Here is a 22,743-nt window from a genome sequence, read left to right on the forward strand (position 1 = left end):
TTAGAGAGGCCTTCCTTTTATAGCCGAAGAAGGTAATTTAGTCAACCTATCTGACCATATTATGAACATGTCCTAGTCGGCCAGAAAATATTATAGAGAATATTCTATTTACCATCATGCCCTCGATGCATTGTGCCTCGAGTTGCTACCAACATAACTACTCTATCTAACCCAAAGGCTAGATCCACAAATGTGATCTTTTTGCCATCTAATCACATAGACCTCATCTAACATACAAGTTTGAACCCATCCAATGTCCATGCTTACACATGGCTTCTCCTCATAATGGGAGCTTTACAACTTAGAGAACCATGGATCATTGGTGGCACCTTACGAGGATGGGACATTGACCATATCTAATATTAATATCGTATCATAGGGGTATATTGCCAATAGGCACCTACACAAGGGATGATGGTCTTAAATGGTTTTCACTTGTGTGTATTGTTAAGGGGATAATGGGCTTAGATGGTTTTCCCTTCATGTCAAGATACATTCTCAAGGGGATTATGATCTTAATAGTTCTTTCTTGAGTGAAAAGTTAATGGAGACACTTATCTTTTCCATATAGCTACATTTTCTAGCATATATATGGGTGATTTCTACTTCTAAGTGATCCTATGACATTTGTGGTAACTAATTGTGGGATTCATGAAGAAGTTTTATGTACACTCCTTTAGTTAGTATACATGTGGAATATCCCTAGTTTCTTTACTATATATTGTTCTGATGGATCTTCTGAACGATGTGTAATATATGTATGTGTGGATTTCTAACGGAGCTTTGTTGACAATTTCATTATTCCTAAATGTACCTCAAAGCAAGATATGTCTACTAGTATATCATATACATAGTTCTTAGATTCAACAAGCATTTATGTACAATTCATGAATTTTTTGTTAAAGCTAATAAGTTTGCATACTTGTTAATTTGATACTCATCGAGTATTCTTTTTTTAATTACAGTATCTATATTTTCTAACATATAACTAATTTTCTATAAATAGAGATAAATTCATCTTTTTACATATAAGTCAAGTCAACCCTTTGAATTTAGGACAAAAAACCCAAAGCGAATGGTGTCATTTGCTTTTATATCCCTTAAGACATGTTGTGATGTCACAATTATTTAGATTACCTTAATAAAGAGATTTTATTAATTAGATGAGTTTAAAAACTATAAGTTTACATTTCAGTTTTAAAATTATGCTTATATTTTAAAGGCTAAGTATATTCTATTTGAGTATTTATTCTTAAATTACAAAAAATTGAAGAATTTTCAAGTAAAAATAATCTCTAAATGACTATATAGTAAGCCTATTGTTGTAAAAGTATGTATTTATAGAAATTATAATATATATGAATGATAGTATATTATTGAAAATATTAATTTATTTATAAATTGTAATTTTTAAAACTCTTAGTTGTAATTTTAATTAAATCATTAATTCTTTCGTACTATTAATTTGTATGATTTAATCCCTTTATATACATTATATTAGAGCACTAGATTTAAGATTTTTTTTAAAAAAAACTTAAATGTGACCTATTTTTTGGAAGCTTTTCTAGACTTCTTTTATCAAAGCAACAAGATTGTATTCAAAACTCAAAAACATGGCAAAAAGATAGCTTTATTGTTTGTTCCTCATCCAACATTAGACCTCAACTTCCAAGGTGGCTTTGAGGATCTTGATACATTCCAAACACATAAAATTCTCTACAACTATTGCAATGAGCCACAAAAAACCCTTTGTGCACAACTCTGTATTTTAATTGACATTTGTATCTAAATGCCAATAGCTATATTTCTCAATATTCCATAATGGAGGATAGCAAGCCATTACTTTTGTCATGGAGGTTGGATCATATCATATGTTCTCTTATTCTTCTTGAATTTGTTAACTTTATTTAAATTCTTTTACATTTAATAAAGCTCTCTATATATAAGATTTGAGATGTTAGATTTGCCACATGATCTATTTTGCAACAACCTACTACCACCTTGATCATCTGGAGGCTACCCACATCTATGTTTGGTTCCGCTGCATATGTCATCATCCATCCAATGCTACATTTGCTTCAAGTTGGAGCCACCCACCCTGCTTGTCTCTATTAGTAGAACAAGCTGTGTTTTACTAATTCAGCACTCCCTCATCATCGTCGCCTAGCTGTTGGTTTACTCTTGGGGGCTATAGATCACATCTCCCTGACTACAATGTCAACAGGTCATTTTTATGTTTTCCATGCATTTTTTTCATCAGCCTTTGCTTCAGCTGGTGGTTACAGCACTCCAGATCTATCCCCAGTGGATGACACACTCCAACACCACTCTCAGCCCACTTCGATCAGAGTCGTCGACTGTTGGACCACTTCGCCTTTGAGCATTATTTGCATGCATTCGTTCATTTATTCATTCATAATTCAGCACTTCTTGTCCATTCAGTTAATCTTCATTCTTTCGATTTTTCAGTTATGGTCATACACTATATTTTCATTTGCGAACCCTTGCGTATCTCCAGAAGTCTTGCGCCTATTCTTGTGATAGGTCTATCGCTCATGGCTCTATTATCCACCAACCAAAGCTTCAACTTTGAAGTTAGCCAAAGCAACCTCCTGTGCCTGGCACAGGTAATCTACTACCAACTTTATGGCTGGTATAGTTGAAGTGGGCATAAATACAAGCGCAAACATGAGCAAAGAGAAATAACAGCAGCAAAATAAAATAAATAATTCTGTTTATACAGGACAAGTACATTGGTAACAGCAAACAAGCTCAGAATGCTATGATGAAGATCACAATAATACATTCAGTGTGGCACGTGCCCAAGAACATTCATGCTTAATCTAAGAGAGGCCAACAGCTCTACTATTTCCTCGTTTCGCTTCATACCCACAACAAAGCCGTGCACAGTTTTATTCACTTCTATACTTGTGCTGGCCGGCTTTTTGTTGGCCCCTGCATATGCTCTCATCTCTTCTATATTGTCTGCATCTATCCAGTGGCCAACAGCTGTGTACAAATCAATCATAAGCAAGTAAGCAGCAGCATCCAATTCAGCTAACTCCACCAGTTGCTGAAAGCATCTTTGACCCAGTTCCACCTTCCCATGCATTTTACATGCACTCAGTAGAGCCATCAGAACTTCTTTTGATGGAGCACATTGTATAGCTGCTAGAAATTTATCTGCCTCATGAACATGTCCAGATCTTGCAAAAAGATCAACCATACAAGCTACATGATCAGCAGTAGGCTCAATGCCATACTCTTCTTTCATCATCTTGAAGTACGCCTGGCCCTTGAGAACCAAGCTGGCATTGCTGCATGCAGCAAGAAGACATGTGAATGTAATGGAATCTGGCCTCAACCTCTGATTTAGCATATCCTCAAAACACTGGAGAGCCATGCTACATTGCTGATTATCACCGTATGCCTTAATCATTGTGTTCCATAAGACTACATCTCTGGCAGTCAGCTTGTCAAACACTTCCTTTCCTTCTGAAATGGAGGCACATTTACCATACATATCTACCAGCCCACTACCGATGTACATGTCTCCTTCTAAACCTGCATGCCGAATCACAGCATGTATTTCTCTACCTATTTCTAGGGCTCCTGTGGCAGCACAAGCCTTTAAACACAATAAAAGTGTGACTGCATCTGCAGATATACCTTCCAGCTGCATTTTATTAAAACTATGCAACACTTCTTCATGAAGCCCATGTTCTGCATAGCCTGCAATGAGAGCATTCCATGCAACTGCATTTCGGAATGGTAACTTTTCAAGAACTCGGCTTGCTTCTGCAAGCATGCCACATTTCGTATATGTATCAATAAGTGCACTGCCCAAGTAGAGCTCTCCTTCCAATCCCCTTTTCACTGCTGCTGCATGTATTATCTTGCCTCTTTCTACAGCCCCAGATGTACCACAAGCCTTCAAAATGCAGAGATATGTAACAGAATCCGGTGGGATGCCATCTAGTAGCATCTGCTGGAAATGATACCATGATTCCTCCCAAAATCCATGTTCAGTATATCCTGCAATCAATGTAGCCCATGAAACTGCATCTCTGACTTGCATACAATCAAACACTTTTTGTGCTTCTTTGAGAGAAGCACACTTGATATACATAACAAGGAGAGCACTACAAACATATATGTTGCGTTCCCATCCCCTTCTACTGATCTCCGAGTGCATTTCTTGACCCCTCCACAGAGTTTCTTTTATGATGCAAGTCTTCAAACTGCAGGAGTAAGTGAAAGGGTCTGGTGAAATGCCCTGATGTTGCATTAACTCAAAACTCCGGTCTGCTTCCTTACAAAGCCCATGTTTAGCATATCCACTGATCAACGCGTTCCATGACACACAGTCTTGGACTGGTAGTTGCTGAAACACACTCTGCGCGTCTGCAATAAGGCCACACTTGGCATACATATCGATCAATTTGTTTCCAATCTGGGCACTGCCCATGGAAACATCTTCTTCTAGTCCTCTTTGGACAATTTCAGCATGCAACTCCTGGCCTGTTTTTGCATCCTTTATTCTAGTACAAGCATTAAGCAGGGCCAGATATCTAAACCTGTTAGGTTGTGCAGAATCTATTGACAGCATGCTGCTGACCTTATCCCAACTTGGCATTCCCAAAACCTGCAAGAAAATGATGTGGTGCTCAAGTGCAACTTTCAGAGAACATAAAAATCTGCTTGAGACAAGGTTTGCTTCTTTTGCTTCTGAAAGAGAGACTCCAGCCTTCTAGCTAAAAACTTGTAAGGAACTTGGACACGCCTCTCTCTCTCTCTCTCTCTCTCTCTCTCTTTTCGTGAAGATAATTGAATTAAGTAGTAAATATTTGCATCAGACCGTCAGGTCAGCATTGAAAATAACAGACATGAAGGAAAGTCTACAGTGACTAACACACAAAAATGTCACACTGAAAGTACAGCTGGTATGGAGCGAATAGTATCCAGCCAGGGAGCAGCAATATCAGGACACTAAACCCCAAATTTGGGCCACATGACCATGAATACCAGATACTGAATCAAAAATGAAGGCATTCCAAGTACGCCAAATATGCCACATGGCTGTCCATCTAAGGAAATGGAAAAGGTGGGAATAATCTGAACTCAAAGAGGTCATGGAGGTCATCTTCCCCAAGATCCACAAACGAACTGACATTCGTTGTGGAGTCAACGAGGACCAGACACAGAAAATAAAACTCCAAATCTGTCTTGCAACAAGGCAAGAGACAAAAAGATGAAACACTGTCTCATCACATGTAGTACAGAATATACATTGCCCAGCAGAGATCTTACGCAAGCACACAGCAAATTCCCAATAGGAAGAGCCCCAATAAGTAGCCTCCACATAAACACTTTTCCCTGATACGGAACCTTAGATTTCCAGAGTTGGATGAATCTGTCCTACCACTTCTTTTTGCTTTCCCGAGAATGCCATACTTTATTTGCCTTGTCCGTGATCCATCTCTTGACCTCTACCATCTGATGATATATCTGGTTGGCTGACCTTTTCTCGAAATCATCAAGAATCACAAACATCCAATCGCGCCAGGGAGACAAAAGCTGTAATGCAGGCAAAGGATAGTAGCTCATAATTCTGTCCTATATGGCCGTCCAAATAACATGATATCCTCTAGGCACCCAAAAGTGCTGACGAATACACTGAAAGGAGTAAAGACAGCCCTGTCCAAGAATGACACCATTCTAGACTGTCTGTAGCCCTAGACGAGCCATCTGATTAAACTTATCTCTTTGCAAATCTTTATCAGGCCAATCCAACAACCTGGAGGAGGGCAATATCTTGTGGAGTTTAGCACATGCCACCAAGAAGCATGAATAACCGTGCTACCATGAGAAATGCCAGTCTTTTCTATAAAAAATTTGCTATATCTATCCAAGGATGAGTCTGTACACAAAGTGCCTGCAGAAGAGCTAACCTCAAAGCAGCCATATGAAAATTAACGTCCAAGAGAGCAGCTCCCCCCATCCTTTTAGGAGTAGTCACATGCTACCATAAATCCACACCTGACCTAGACGATTTCCTTTCTTCTTTCATAACATGAATCGGATAGGTTGAACCAATTCCAATAGGAACTTCTTAGTCCAAGGAAGCAATGGCAAGAAAAACGAAATCATGCTAATCATAATGCCTTGAGCAACTTTAAGTATCACATGGAGAGGCCAGCCTTGAGACTTCCAGTACATAAACCGATCATGAATACAGGATGTCATCCAATCCAACAAGGCACGAGGAGCTACCTCCACACCGATAGGATAACATAAGTGTCTGGTTATATTTCCCTTAGGAATCACAATACCATTCCAACCCAAAGCCTGCGAATCATTTTTTGTACAAGAGAGCAGAGTGGATTTCTGAGCATATGAAGTCCCGAGTAAAAAGTTTACACGTGACCATTGCCAATTAACATTCGAGCGATCATTCTTAAGAAACATAAAGGAATCATCTGCCAAAGATTGACCCACAAGTTGGGCCCCACTAGGAAGAGAAACCAACAATCTCACCTTAATTGGCCAACTTATCCAACAAAGAAAGCATTGGGTAAGTAACCAAAGCAAACAACAAAGGACTGAGAGGGCAACCTTGCCGGAGAGAGCGAGATAAGGTAATTTCATCAATGATCCCTCTATTAAGTGCAATACAGGCCACTGGCCCCTGACCAATAGTATCTACAAGAGAAACCATTCGTGTAGTGACGGAAGAGGCACGAAGATCGAGACAGACAGTCATTTCACATTAAAAGGCACGAGGGCCTTTATTCCCAACAAGCTAAGGTACATGTCTCACATTATGCAAAACAAACATGGAGCCATGCTGAAATTCCAGTTTCACACTGCCAATACCTACAATTTTACATGCATAATTATCCCCCAAGTGGACGACACCACGTACAACACCATTGTAGTCAGAGAACCACTCATGATGTGGTGTGACATGAAAGGACGCACATGAATCAAGTATCCAAGAGTAAATGTCATCCTCAGAATCTGCAATCAATCCATGAGCATCTAAAGAAGCAGCTAGAAGTACATCGCCATCACTGTCATTATCATTCGTGACTACATTAACCTCTTCTATTTTCACATTGCTCTTTTTGGCATTCTGGCTGTCCTTGTTTTCAGCCTTGTTGGCTTCATTGTTTTTGTTTTTACCCTTCTCTTTATTCAACTGAAAGCAATCCCTTTTGTAGTGCCCCTTTTTGCCACAATGATGGCACTCCACATTCTTTCCACGAGATTTGTTGCATGCTTGGTTTTTTGTTGGCTTCCTATGTGCATTCCTAGGCCAATTACTACTTTCCACAGTCTGCCTATACCTGCCAGACATTGCCATTGCCATCTGGGATTTTTTCGGCGTGTCCCCTATATTTTCTGGTATTTCTTTCTCTGTGACCAGCATTTATTGCTGGTCGGCCAGCATCTATGGCCTCTTCTGAATCAGGTCAGCTAGTTTTTTTGGTACTCTTGCTATTTATAGCTGCACCCCCCACTTGATAGACATACACACTCTTCAGTCTTCAGTCCTCCCTTTGCAGGTGCACACTCTGACTCTCCATGCATGGTGCTGCCATCATCATCAGCCTAATCTGGTGCCCTCACCGGCACTTTGGGCTGCATGCAAGGACTCCATCGTCATTATATCAACATTCTTCTTCAATCACTGCAATATTCTTCATTTCAACCCCCAGACAGCCAAGCGACAATCTCCAAGGACCAAGCAGCAGCTTCTTGGCATCATGTAGCATCAACTTTTGCATTTTCCAAAAACATAAATTTGCATTTTTGCATGTCTGCTTGTTGGTGCAAGCGTCAGCATATTTCTACAGGCAATAGCTTCCTTAGCCTTGGCAGCAGCTTTCTACTGTTGGCAACAGTTTTTTGTGCAAGTGACAGCCTCCCTGTAATGTGCCCACCTATCGGCTTTCCAAGCACATTTTTAGTGGTCCATCGAGAGACGAATCTAAGCATCACTGCCCAGCACTCCCATGGAATGTTCTGGGGTTTGTCGCCTAGGGTTTCTCAAGTCCGCCTTGCAACGGAACGTTCGCGGTCAAACCCACTAGGATCGACTCGAAACTTGGGTCCCTCGTGGTCAAGGTCTCCTGACAGCATTCTAGCGTTGGGTCCTAGGCATCTTATTTTACACGGAGATACCTAAGCCGAAGCTAACTCATGCCGCACTTGGTTCAAGGAGAATGGAAAACAAGAAGGATACGTCGCTCAACCTCTCTGCCCGTAGAGCATAGTCCTATTCCGGTCCCCTAAAACGGCATGAATCGGGTTTCCACTTTCTAAGGGTCGAAACCTTGTGAGAAGCCTCCCAGTTCTTTGGAACCACCCTGCCATCGGACAGACTTGTCAGGGGTTCCGCACACCCGCTTCCCTCAATAGGCATTATTTAGTTATCTAATTAGTACCTATCACATTTATGTGTGACATTTAAAATCAGCTTCCTTAATTAAGCCTTTTTAGGAAACAGGATTCGTTTGCGTAATTTGCAACACATACACAAAAACAGAGCAAGCAGTCCTTTTGACAAACAAGTTTCTTAACTTATCTTCAAGTTAATATTTGTCTCCTGCCAATTTCAGGAGAAATTATATATCCCTTTTGCTCAACAGAAGTACCCGGTCCAAATTACATAGCACCATAATTTCCATCCATTATCTAGAATAGAATCTTCCAACGCCACAGATGTTGGCCTCAGGGCAGTCTTCAACTCCGTTCTGGACTAAGCAAGGGGTGTCCAGAGCTCCACCTGACCCACAAGCAACCTAAGAGTGAGACACAATTTCCGTGGTTGGCCTTTTACCACTCGACCTTCGGCCCGTGAATCGAGCAATGCCCTCTCGAGTTGAAGCGCGGTGTGACCTTGGAGATAATCCACCCGCACAAAATATCCTTTCTTAATTAATTCAGTCAAGAATCAATCACAATCAAGGCAATAAGCCTAATATCATCTTTCAAGAAAACATTCCTTTATCCCCATGGCAACTTGTCATCACAGACCCCTACCATGAATTTATCATCAATCACAAGCACTAGGAATAATCATCCAAACCACAATCCAACAATCAGTTGAACGCAAAAGCATTTAGGACATTGCTTGATCAATCCAACAAAAACAATGGTATTCTTTTACAACATTGCAAGAATAGTCGCGATAACCTTTCCATCGCATATTTGCTCTCCCCCTTGGGATCAAAGTGCGATACTATACAAAAAAATTTAACTTGACTTTATCTTCCTTTCTCCTAAGGCAAAGAATACGAGACAAATTTATAATGATGTAAGACTATCTTCCAATGTAAAACAATCCCTCAATTATTGCACCAGTTGTAATCAACTCATAGTTTAGCAGCACAAGGTAAACTCCTTGACCATTATTTTATGCGAACCCTTTATAGGATGGATGCAAGACTTTAATGCAAGATCAATTCGTGTACCATCAACATATATTTCGTATAATCCTTTCCTTACATATTCCATCTATATGCATAACCCTCAAGGTAACCTTATATGTTCTTTATGCTATGTATGATTTTGTTGCGTAGCACTAGGATGCAAAGTATTTGGGTACAAGGGTTTGTGCGAACCTCAATGCCCCATATGCATAAATCTATGCGAGGTCATCTATGGTTGCGGAAAGCATTACCCTAGAATCCCCTATGAGTTCATTAACTATTGAAAATAAATTCATGCTACTTGTTAAAATGATCTCGTGTATGCCAAAGCGATATAGCCTAGGCCTTAATGAATAGAGGAGATGGCAATTAATACCTGGATATTCGGATATGAATTATCCATACCCGACGTTGTATTCGTATTAGCAATAACACCCTGGCCGGCGGCTCCATTGTTGGATGCGGGATTACCGTGGGTGCGTGTCTCCCTCCGTTTGGGGGCTATATTTTCGACTTATAAATCTCTCTCTCTCTCTCTCTCTCTCTCTCTCTCTCTCTCTCTCTCTCTCTCTCTCTCGTCGGAGAGAGAATGCCAAGGTGACTCCTCTATCGTGAAGGGGGAGAGAGGGTAAACTCGCAGGAAAAAGGAAATAAGTCTGCGGGGAAGGGAAGGAGTGTGTGATCACCCTCAAAGGAGGGGAAGAGAAGGAGATCCTTCAAGGACTCTCTCTCTCTCTCTCTCTCTCTCTCTCTCTCTCTCTCTTCCCTTTTTGTCTCTCTCCCTTCTCACCTCTCTTCTTCTTCTTCTTCTTTTCTCTTCTCACCTCTCTTTCTTCTTCCTCCTCCTCCTCCTCCTCTTCTTCTTCTTCTCTCTTTCTCTCTCTCTCTCTGCCCATGCGAGGGTGTTAAGGTACCCCCATTGATTCCATTTGGGGGGGGAGAGGAAAGAGACGTGGAGAGAAGGTGGAGTGGTGGTGGCGGCGGTCACCAACACCTGTTCTGCGTGGCGGCAGGGGCTCGCAAACTCCCAGTTGGCCGCGATTGGTTGAGGGAGCCAAGGGCTCGTCATCATCGATTTTCTTGTCGTCCTCTTTCTCCCTGTCGATGTCATCGCGCCACTCCCTCTTCCTGTCGGCGATGACATGGGGGAGAATAATAATAAAAATTTGAACCAATTTTATTTATTGGGGGGAGGGATTCCTATGCAGAGCGCCGCGGGGGGGGGGGGGAGGATATTACACTCCCAGTGGCAGGTGACATTTGTTTCTCTATCAAATGCAATTTTTTGGGTGATTGCAAGTTCGAAGCTATCTTACCAGTTCATGAGCTTTGATGACTCAAAGAAGGAGCTTCTTTCTAGACACTCTTCTGAGCAAAGACACGATAATCGCGATTATATTCGGCATGAGGAGTCCACTGTTAGCACCCATCCCCCTTCTATTCATCTTTCACAAAAGGCTCCATCCTCAATGAAGATACCCTCCTTGATACCTTCGGTACAAGTGTCTATCTTACCTTCATTGCCCAAAGAAGACAAACTCCATGGTTTGAACTATTCGTTGTGGTCGTGTAAGGTGGAGTGCATACTCGACATCTTCGATCTTTGGGCTCTTGTTTCAGACTCCATCCCCCATTCTAAGGAAGATCCCGCAAATGGAACTTCTATGGACCGTGCAACCTTGTGGGATCGGCTCAACTCTCGAGCCCAATCCTTCCTCTTTATGAGTCTACACAATTCTATCCATGTGCATGTTCGCAGGTTGAAGACCGCGGCGAAAGTGTGGAAGAAGCTTGCGTCTTTGTATCAACATAAGATGTTTGCCCAATTTCCCTGGAGAAGCTGCGAATGCTCACTCTTGATGATTCCTCCTCTATGACAGGGCACATCACAAAGATGGAGGACATGAGAGGTGAGCTTGCCTCTCTTGGTCGGATGATATCCTCTAAAGACATGGCTATGATCCTTTTGACTCAGCTGCCATCTCCTCAATTTAATGTCTTCTACACCAGCCTTATCACATTGAGGACCTGCAAGACACTCTTATGGGAGGAGCTTTCATGGCTTGTCTTGGAGAATGATAACCGACTCAAAGAGGTTCGGGCCCGTAGTTCTAGCTCCACCAAGGCATTTACTGCAGCTACAAGTGGAGGGAAGAAGAAGAAGCCACAGACCAAGGACAAGAAGTAGGACAAAAAAGATGAGAAGAAGAGGAGAAGCCCAAGTGCCCACACTGTGGGAAGGGCACTTATCTCGAGGAGAAGGTTGGCAAAAGTACCCCCATTTAAAGCCAAAGAAGAAGGATTCAAAGGATTCAAAGGCTGCCCCAGCGATGACAAATTCTGTCTTTGTGAATGTATTTACCAAGGAGGATATAGCTCTTGCTTTTTCCACTCAAGAGAAGCCTTGGTTGGTTGACAATGGGAATTCTTCTCATATGACCTATAGATAGGATTGGCTTCAAGACCTAAGTGCCAAAGGGGGCACAATCATCATTGGTGACAACTCTACAGTTCCCGTTCGAGGAGTGGGGACTACTCCTTTATTGCCTAACAGACGGCCTTCTTTGGCCAAAGTTCTCTATGTACTGAATTTAGGTTTTAACCTATTGCTTGTTCATGGTCTTACACAGCTTGGTACTCCTGTGGTCTTTACATAGGATATAGTGACAATGGAGGATGCTTCTACAAGTATTGCTCTCTGAACAAGCTCCCAAAAGGGTGGGCTTTACACACTCACAACCTTAGCTGCACGGTCTTCCCACAAGCTTGGGTTGCTATGTGTAAAAAATTACACAGCGTAGCAAACAGAATCTGAGAAAGAGATAGAGATAGAGAGTACACAACAGATAAAAGGAGAATTAGAAAATTTCTTTAGCTCTAAACAACTAATACAGAGATGGCTCTGTCCACCCGTGCGCTTCCACAGTGAAGCTTAGATAGCGATCTAGATAGAAGATAGGTGAAGAGCTTAAGGCTAGCTGGAACAACTCTAACTCCGTGAAAGATAGATAATCGATGGCTGTGAAGGGTTTTAGCTTTTATAGCCCGCGAAGGCGGTTAGGTCAGCATGACCGACCTACCATATGAGCCTCCACTAGTCGGTCAGGGAATATTCCCTTGACCGTCGGGATGGGGACACTGCCCCTAGACCCCAAAATAGGGGCTCCTTTTAACTCCCTTACCCCGCAACTCGATGCAATGTGCCTCGAGTTGCTACCAGCTTAACTACTCAGTCCAACCCAAAGATTAGACCCACAATGGTCACATTTTTGCCATCCAGTCACATAGACCTCATCTGATATACAAGTCAGGACTCAACCAATGTCTGGGCTCACATTTGGCTTCTCCTCATAATGGGGGCCTTACAACTTTGAGCACCATGGATCATTGGTGGCACTTTATGAGGGTGGGGCATTGAGCATATCTAACACTATGGCATACTCGTTATGGTCATCTACACTTTGATGCAATCTGACAAGCTTCTTGGAAGATGGTAGAGGGACTTTCTCATTTCCCTCCTATTCACACTTTGTGTCCTAGCTGTTTGAGGGGCAAGCAACATAGACCAACCACATCCCCAGGTTGCCACTAGTAGGGCTTCCACCCTGCTTGACTTGGTTCACACCGATCTTTGCGGACCTATGGGCATAGCCTTCCTCGGGAAGGCCAAGTATTTGATGCTCATTATAGGCGACTTCAATCGTTGTGTGGCCTTATTTTCTAGAGTACAAGAGCAAGGCATACTCCCATTACTATGAGTGGAAGGTGTCTGTGGAGACACAGACTACTTCCAAAGTTCGTGGCGTACGAGCAGATCATGGTGCTGAATTTACTTCTAACCTCTTTTCTCAGTTTTGCTAGGATCAGGCATTCGAGTGGAGTATACCCATCAGAGTACACCTTCAGAGAATGATGTGGTGGAGCATGCAAATCAAACGATGCTAGAGATGGCCCGATTGATGTTGGAGCATCGGGGTCTTTCTCGTATCCTTTGGGTTGAGGTCATGGCAAATGCGGTTCACATCTGCAACCACTCCCCAACTTCTGTGTTACAGGACATGACTCCTTATGAGGCTTTCTTTGGTCAAAAGCCTTCCGTGTCTCATTTCTGTATCTTTGGTTGTGATGCTTTTGTCCATGTGCACAAGAAGAAGAGTAAGATGAAGCTTGACTCGAGATCAAGAAAGCTTATCTTTGTGGGCTATAACACTACCACAAAGGGCTATCGACTCTACGACCCGACGACACGAAAGCTTGAGGTGAGCATGGATGTGATCTTTGATGAGGCTTCGGCCTCCAAGGATCCGATTGATGGTTCTATTGCAAGTGATTCTTCATCATCACTTGACCCTCCCCCCCACCCTCAGTTGCTCTTCTCCCCTCCAAGTTGCCTCTTCGCACCCCTTCCTCATCCTTGGCTCCTCCTCCCCCTCCTCCTCCTTCCTCTACTCCGGCTTCCCTACCACCACTAGCAGATACGACTACTACTTTGTCGCATACTTCCACCCCTTTTGCCTCCCCTCCCAAGTCTTCTACAAGTGCTCGGCCGTCAAAGGCAGAGCCTTTCTTCACATGAGGCGGATTTTCCTTCCCTCGGTGAGGCGAAGTCCCTACCCAAACAGGTTCATTACAGGTATCAGAGACTAGAGAGTCTCGCTCGCAACAGGATAAGCCTCTTCGGATTCCCCGTTGGTATTGACAGCTCATGCAAGTTTCCAATGTTTCTCACTTTCCTGCTTCTCCTACAAGTCCACGCAAATCAACTTGCTTACAAGCCTAACGGAATAGTTCACTATGTTAACTATGCTCTTATGTCACAGATTCTTCCTGATAGTGAGTCTACTACCATTGAGGAGGCTCTTGCACAGGATATTTGGCGTTAGGCCATGCAGAAGGAGCTCGATTCCATCAAGTGTAATTAGACTTGGGAGTTCGTTCCACATCCTTTGAAGCGAAAGGTGATAGGTGTGAAGTGGGTCTATAAGACCAAGTACCTTGTAGACGGTTCCTTGGATAAGCACAAAAGGCTTGTTGCCAAGGGTTTTGCTCAAAGGGTAGGGTTGGACTATTTTGAGACTTTTGCACCTACAACTCAGATGTCTACTATTTGGGCTAATTTGGCTCTTTCAGCCCACCAACGCTAGCCTATTTATCAAATGGACGTAAAGTCTGCCTTCTTGAATGGTGTCCTTGAGCAGGAGATTTATGTTTTCCAACCTCCTGGTTTTCTTTTGTAGGGGAAGGAGGACCATGTCTACAAATTGCGATAGGCCCTTTGTGGCTTGAAGCAAACTCCCAAAGCTTGGTACCAAAGGATTAATCGATTCTTTCTTTAGACTAGCTTCCATCGATTAGCTCATAACACTAATCTTAATTTCCAAGTTGTGGGTGATGTGTGTTTTGCTCATCTTGTATATGGATAATCTCATCATTACTAGGAGCCATACTCAAGAGGTTGATCATACTCTGGAGATTTTGCAACAAGAGTTTGACATGACAAACCTAGGGATCCTTCCCTTCTTCCTTGGCTTGGAGATTTATCAGATGGCCTAGGGCATCTTTGTTTCACAACACAGGAATATTTTTGAGCTTCTCTCGGAGTCTGGTATGGCTGATTGTCAATCTATTTCATGTCCCATTGACCCAAAGTCCAAGCTTTTGGCAATTGGAGTTCCCCTTGTAGATGCCACCAATTTCAAGTGTCTTGTTGGCTCCCTCAGTACGGCCTTGTGCATTCTTCGTTATTTGCAAGGGACTCAATCCTACACGATCATGTATGGAGAGGGGGTTACTCTCTCTAGTTGGAGTGATTCTGACTAGGCAAGTGATGTGGATTCACAAAAGTTCACTACAGATTATGCATTCTCCCTTGGATCGAGCATTATCTTGTGGAGTATCAAGAAGCAGCCTACTGTGGCCCTTTCTTCTACAAAGGCAGAGTATCACGTCTTATATTCTACAACTATGGAGGGGTTTAGCTTCGCCGCATGTTGACAGAGATTGGCTTTTATCAGTTCACAACCTACGGAGCTATGTGTGGACAACCAGAGTGCTCTAGCTCTAGCCTGAAACCTTGTGTTTCATGCTTGCACGAAGCACATTGAGGTTTAGTACCACTACGTTCAAGAGTGAATTGTGGATTCCGTGTTGGTGGTGGCCTACTGTCCCACAGAGAACAATGCAACAAATCTCTTCACGAAGCCTTTGCCCAAGGCTTCTATGCTTCATCACATGAGGTTGTTGGGTCTTTAGACACTCCTAGGAATTGAGAGGGGGTGTTAGCCTGCCTATGTTAGTCATGTCAATCAATCATCTCCTAGTTATGACTTCTGTCAAAAGATGACATACCAGCGAGACAATAGGGTTTGCGAGGAGGAACATGGAGTGAACTCGGCAAACATGGAGAAGAGAAGAGAAGAGAAGAGAAGAAACTCTGATGAATGGAATGATGAAGTTCTGAATCATCGAGTGAATGTGATACAAGGGAACAAGGGTGCCGTAGCACAAGGAAGATGATGACAGCAACGAACCATGAACCACAATGTTCTCCTGAAGGGGTGTGAGGGCAGTGGAGAGGCTGGAGAGAAGAGGTGACGGACTGAATGAATTAGCCGTAAGGAATGAATGAGGGAGTGGCCTATAAATAGGCATAGTCGATCTAGGATGGCGCCCCTTTTTGGGGCTACAAACCCTAAGTGCAAAACATAGAAACGCAAAAACGCAAACTGTGGTGAAGGGTGAAGGGTTTCTTAACACCCCCTCTCACGCCCAAAAAGGGAAACAAGAGAAGAGTGAGGTGGAGATGCAATGCTACATGCTAAAGAATGCTCATGCAGCAGGTGCCACTTGGACAGTGTCCCTCGTAGGGAAATTGTTCACTTGCCCAAGAGTCCTAGTACAAAGATGATGAAAACATGCAATGCATATGAGGAATGTCGGACTTTGTGTGGTGCTGAGAACCATAAGGATATGCCCGTACTCGATCTCGGGAGGTGGCTCCATGCTGACCAAGTGACCAAGGCAAGAAGAGAAGAGAAGGAAGAAAATGTAGAGGATCCCTAAGATCCAAGTCCACCGGAAAAAGGAACCTGCAATAAAGAATAGTAGACAGAGTGAACCAGAGAACCCGAAACTCAACCTCGGGAGAGAAGCCACTAGCTCCATACATCCATGCTGGAAGGAATACGAAGGCCTCGTCACCAAGTCGCAACTGAACCTTCAAGGTCCCGATCTAGGTGGTACCTGAAGATCCTGGGTATCAGTAGAAAAGATGACTGGTCGAAGACAACCACCCCAAGAAAGTAGAGGATGGGTGAAGAACTTCATGTGGAGTAGGTTCTCCCTCTGAGGTGGGAGGTGGAGGGGCCCCCACTAAAGTCGAAGAAGTAGATGTCCTCTCTAAGGACAAAGAAATAACATCCCCCTCTGAATCCCCCTCTGAAGTAGATAGGGAATCCAAAAACTCATGGATCACAAACTCCCAAATGTCTGATGACGAAGGAAGTGCCGCCGGTCGTGCCGAAGAAGGTATCTGGGTGCTGAAGAGCTCCCACAGATAGCCTCTTGAACCTGAGTAGTCAAGGGTGGGAAAGGGTGGGGCTCAGAATGAGCAAGAGGTGGGCAACAGTCGTTGTCTCTCAATGGAGCGGACTAGGTAGTCGAAGAAGAGGAAGGAGTCGAGCAGCCATTGTCTCTCGAAGGAGCGGACTGACAAGGAGACGGTATCAAACAATCACTGTCTCTCCATGGAGCCGATTGCAGATCCGTAGGTCATGGAAGCCATTGTATCTAAAAATAAGTGGGAGAAGACTGTCGTTGGCATTGCGACGATCTCCAAGAGGTCGTAGCACCAATCAATCCTCCATGTGCTCGAAAGGACTTAGTGCACATCGAATGCGTCTTATTGCCTTGAGCATAGCACTCTGATAGCCTATGCAGAACGTTCTTTGTGGCCCCAAAAGGAGAGGTGACACAAGGAGTGCCTGGTGGAAGACGTATATACTCCGGGGGGGTGGGGAGCAAAGGTCGAAGATGGCAAGCATCGGTGGTGTGCTCGGTGATACCACAATAGGAGCACCCAGTAGTCCCATCATCTATTGGCAAAGAAGCCATGGATACCAATGTGCCTTGCTGAAGAAGGAAGAGGTTAGCCACCATGAACCACGAACCCCAATGTCCGTCTCAAGGGGTGTGAGGGCAGTGTGAAGCATGAACCGCAATGTCCGCCTTAAGGGGTGGGAGGGCAGTGGAAGGGTTGGAAGTGAGCTGCCAATGGGAGGATGCGACCAGCAATAAGAGGTTGCAACCAGTAGAAAAACGCAAGTGAGGAGAGAGAAAGAATAAAAACGCAAGTGAGGAGAGAGAAAAAGACTAAAAATGTAGGTTGCAGGAGAGAGAAAGGCTAAAAACGCAAGAAAAATAGCAACAGCAGTCAATATGCTGAAATCAGCTCCAAACAGTGTGTGATAAGCTGGAAACAAGTGCCAAACTACTGTAGACAACAATGCCAGTTTGGACCGCGATGTCCTTTGCATCTGGGGTGTGGGCAACAAGCTGAAATACCTAAAATATGCAAAAACGAGATTGTTTTTTGAATGGAGAGTGATCAGTAGCAGTCGCTTTGCTGTAAACAGCCGCAAACTGCAGGTGGAAGGCTAGAAACAGGCGCCAGACCGTAGATGACAGCAAGGGACATCTAAGACTATGATGTCCTCCGCGAAAGGGGTGTGGGCAGCAAGCTGAAAACACCTAAAACTTGCAAAAACAAGATATTGATGCAGTGAAAGAAGAAGAGAAGTGGATGCCGAACCCGCCACCGGTCTTTGCCTTCACTGGAGTGGAGGATCTTTGCCATGTTTGAGCAAATCCAACTCTGATACCATGTCAAAAGATGACGTACCAGCGAGACAGGTAGGGTTTGCGGGGAGGAACATGGATTGAACTCGGCAAACATGGAGAAGAGAAGAGAAGAGAGAAGAAACTCTGATGAATGAAATGATGAAGTTATGAATCATGGAGTAAATGTGATACAAGGGAACAACGGTGCCGTAGCACAAGAAAGATGATGATGACAACAACGAAGCACAAACCGCAATGTCCTCCTAAAGGGGTGTGAGGGCAGTGGAGAGGCTGGAGAGAAGAGGTGACGGACTGAATGAATCAGCCGTAAGGAATGAATGAGAGAGTGGCCTATAAATAGGCATAGTCGGTCTAGGATGGCGCCCCTTTTTGGGGTTCCAAACCCTAAACGAAAAACGCAAAAATGCAAACTACGGGCGAAGGGTGAAGGGTTTCTCGACAACCTCTTGTCAAAGTCTGATAGAGACGTAGGAACTCTGGCAGTTTAGGTGCATTTTCTTTCTTTGTCGCCTTCCTATATACATTCTTAGACCAATTACTACTTTCCACAGTCTGCCTACACCTGCCAAACATTGACATTGCCATCTAGGATTTTTTCGAGGTGTCCCTTGTTTTTTTTGGCATCTCTTTCTCTGTGACCAACATTTATTGTCAGTCAGCATTTATGGCCTTTTTGGATCAGGTCAGGCAGTTTTTTTGGTGCTCTTGCTATTTATAGCTGCACCCCCCACTTGGCGAATCAACCTGATCTGGTGCCCTCACTAACGCTTTGGGCTACATGCAAGGACTAATCAATCCATCATCATTGTATTGGCATTCTTCTTCAATCACTACAGTATTCTTCCCTCGTCTTTTGCTTCCTCTCTCTCTCTCTCTCTCTCTCTCTCTCTCTCTCTCTCTCTCTCTCTATTTCTCTTTCATTGCACATTCTCACAAAAGAAACACTGCAAAAGAAAAAAACACTACACAAAGACCTCAAAAGCAAAGAGACGCTCAAAAAATGGAATCCATATACCAAGATATGAGACTGTACAAAACCAATGTGAGTCGCTAGCTATGAAGGCACTAGCACCTGTTCCTCTCCCTCCACCAGAACCTATCAAGTGATGAAAGTGATGACTGTGGAGGAAGTGCCTAAAATAAATAGGCAAAAATAATGCCATAAATGGCAACAAGTCGGCCAGCATAAAATGCCCAAAATAGATATCATAAAATGCCAGATAAAATGCCTACATAATCTAGGAAATATATTGGTGTCCTAGCCCACTGAATCACATGCACAGACTCGACCATGAACTAACATATATGCTAACAACTACTGCATACCAGGGGTTGGCGTTCCATACTACCAACCCACACCATTTCAATGTATGAATGCGTCAGCCTATGGGCCAAGAGTCCAAGAGTGGTGATCACACAATAATGTGCACAATAGGGCCTTGAGTCCTATAAATAGGACTCAACTGCCCTAACCCCGAAGTGTACTTAGTGCATTCACACTATGTCAATTCATAACCACTATGACCAATGTCGAGATTCACTAGAGTACAACACACTCCTACATCCCTCAGCCACTCCCCAAGAGTCAAAGGTTTGAGTGGACAATTCTCCACTCCTCGAACATTCATTATATCCATACCTCTCATACTCAACTTGTTCATTCCTAACAAATGAACTCATTGATAGAATGAGAATGAAAGAATGAACTCCATGTGTTTCTTCATACACTATGTTTTCTCTACAAACCCTAGTACATTCTCACATTATGTGTGATGTAGCCTATAAATCCTAAATCCACAAATAGACTCAATGATGGAATGAGAATGAAAGAATGAACTCCATGTGTTTCTTCATACACTCTGTGTTTTCTCTGCAAACCCTAGTGTATTCTCACAGTTTGTGTAGCATAGCCTATAAATCCTGAATCCACATCCACTTCCAATTCTAGCAAATACAACAAAACAGCATATCCTTATTGCAAGATCAATGTTGCTGGTGCGTGTGTGTTTTGACGTGTCTAATGAAAATGACGATAATTTTAGATCAATAAAATGTATGTTATGATGCGTCTATTAAAAAGTTGACTCAGAATCATTACACGATCATTGCAGTTGAGATTGGTGCACAACTCACACAGTCTTGTTACACATGGTTGGAAACATTCATAGCACAAGTGAGGAGTGACGTCATTCATGAAGGATGACTAGATGATCAATTGGGAGCTTTTAACATATAAGAGGGAAAATCTGATTTGATGCAACCAGCAGCCTGTGGAGAATGTGAACTGACCAGCCTGGCATTAACAAGGTCTAGCCCTCATCAGGACATCAAACAGAAGAATCTTTGACAAAAGGCAATGCTCCATAGCTTGGCATCAAGATACTCATCAAATAATAGCAGATCAAAAGACAAACTGCCACATCTCTGACGAATGCTTGGTAGCTTGGCAATCAAACGAGAGCAGAGCCGAAAACAAATTGCCGCATCTCGTCATCAACTGGTCGCATGCAAGTGCACAATACTTGTAATATAAACACAAAACGTACATTAATCTAACCATGATATTTCATACATGATCAACAGTTACACATTAGGGCCAAGGTACATCAAAAGAAAATCCTGATGCTCTTTTATGAGAAGGCAAACTACCTGTCTGGGATTTCTTTCATGGAAGGCCACGATGCGATAGATTTGTTCGGAAGATGATAAGCTAGAAGAGGATGATGCTGATGATCCTGTTTGGGTATCCAAGGGCCTTCCGGCTCGGGCCTCCACCATGTTGTCAGACTGGAAGAACAAGGAGAAGAAGAAGAAAAATGGATGCAGCGGCAGCCCGGCAGCTTCTTAGGTACTTTACTGAAACCACCATGACCTCTGCCTTTAATGGGAAGAAGAATTGCCTGGTTGCTTGACATCGGCATCGTGATCATTCAGATCCGTCTTCTAATTTCTGCGGAGAGCAAGTCTGTAAGGGGGACAGCAAAGAGTCTAGTTCAAATCGGCCATCCAGTTCGATGACTGACAGAGAGAACCAATGCGGCTTCTCCAAGGCTCGCAGACGGGTGTAGCCAGCCATCCTGCATGCGTGCAGGAAGAATGATACCCTGCAAATCTCTCCCTGTTCATTATTGGCAGTTCAATCCACTCGGACGCTGCAAATGTTCGCCATTGTCCTGCCACTCGAACCCTGCAAATTTGGCCCCCTCGTAAGTGATACTACTAATAAGAAAGAAAAACCAAAGAAAGATAGAAATGCTCTTATGGAACTGTAGCTTCGAGTCGTTGAGGTGCCTCGGCATGTGTCTTTCTTTGGCGCTTAATGATAGCTCTAATTTGTATGATAAGGGTGTCTAGGTCTCCTTCTAGGTGGGTATGGGCATCTTGCTCCATTGAGTCCCAATGCTCCAAGGAAATACCGCCTTTACGTGAAGCTCCTCTACCTATCAATGATGGTGACAAATCCTGTGCTCAACTATGTAGTTGTGAAATGGTCAATGACAACCCTATGTCCAATTGTGCCTAGCTATAGGGGGCTTCTTTTATGTAGAATAGCAACTCTATAGCTTTGAAGCTCCAAAAGTAAAAATCTCAAACATCTCTAATCCTCAAACTTCATCACTTTTCTCACAAAGAGCCCAAACCCTCTTGTTAGTGACAACCCTCTATCTAATCATGCCTAGCTATGGGGGGCTTCTATTCTGTAGAATAGCAACTCTCTAGCTCTGAGACTCCAAAAGTAAAAATATCAAACATTTATGATCCTCACACTGCATCACTTGTCTCACAAAGAGCCCAAACCCTCTCGAAACAGACAATGGTATCCACCTTGAATATCATAATATGTTATGCATCGATAGATGTAATGCTCCATAGTAGTCTTTGGCTCTCTATCGCAAAGTTGGCACATGCAATCCTCAACATCCATACCCTCCCATCTATTGTCTCAATCCTTAAGTGATACATTGAGGTGTGAATTTGCCCAAAAGTTGTATATAAACCATGTAGCAATTGAGTATCCGTATAGCTCATGAGGTCAAGCGACAAAAACATATTCAAAGATTTGAAGGAAATAGCTTTGATAGTGTGCCATCCTCCTACCACGTTGTCGCAGTGCGTAGGGTTGAAGGTCACCACAAGGGTTTGGCAAGAGAATAATGTATGGGGGTTCAAGAGCTTAGAATTCAAAGATGGTAGAGATAAGAGAAGGGTTGAAGGTTTCAAGCCAAGTTCTTGAAGATAAGAGACAGCAGGGTGTATGTAGATTCAAGGACAGGAGTAGATGGAAGACAAGGGGTTCGAAGAGATTGAAGATGTAGATGAATACTCTTAAAAAGAATTAGAAAATATAGAATAATACTAACAGAGATTAACCATGTCAATTTCTTTCAGCATTATGAGAAAATATAACTCTAATAGACAAAAGCATGTACAAAATAATACATTTTTC

General features: G+C 43.1%; 1 protein-coding gene across 2 annotated transcripts; it reads right to left on the bottom strand.

Annotated features, from left to right (window-relative positions):
- Positions 1–2,714: 2,714 nt before the first annotated feature.
- On the bottom strand, positions 2,715–21,612 carry LOC148010016 (pentatricopeptide repeat-containing protein At1g06140, mitochondrial-like). Of its 2 annotated transcripts, none has more exons than XM_087672436.1 (2): positions 20,946–21,612; positions 2,715–4,747 (listed from the first exon to the last, which is right to left on the bottom strand). In XM_087672436.1, exons 1-2 carry the CDS (start codon positions 21,072–21,074, stop codon positions 2,807–2,809), a joined length of 2,070 nt encoding a protein of 689 aa, XP_087528562.1. In that variant the 5' UTR covers positions 21,075–21,612; the 3' UTR covers positions 2,715–2,806. The 2 variants fall into 2 exon arrangements, with proteins under 2 accessions (XP_087528562.1, XP_087528563.1); XM_087672437.1 differs by having other exon boundaries at positions 2,715–4,645; positions 20,946–21,611.
- Between the last annotated feature and the right edge of the window lie 1,131 nt (positions 21,613–22,743).

This window comes from Lygodium microphyllum, chromosome 30, assembly GCF_053477565.2.
Source record: "Lygodium microphyllum isolate KBCC chromosome 30, Lygodium_microphyllum_v1.1.10, whole genome shotgun sequence".
Taxonomy (NCBI): domain Eukaryota; kingdom Viridiplantae; phylum Streptophyta; class Polypodiopsida; order Schizaeales; family Lygodiaceae; genus Lygodium; species Lygodium microphyllum.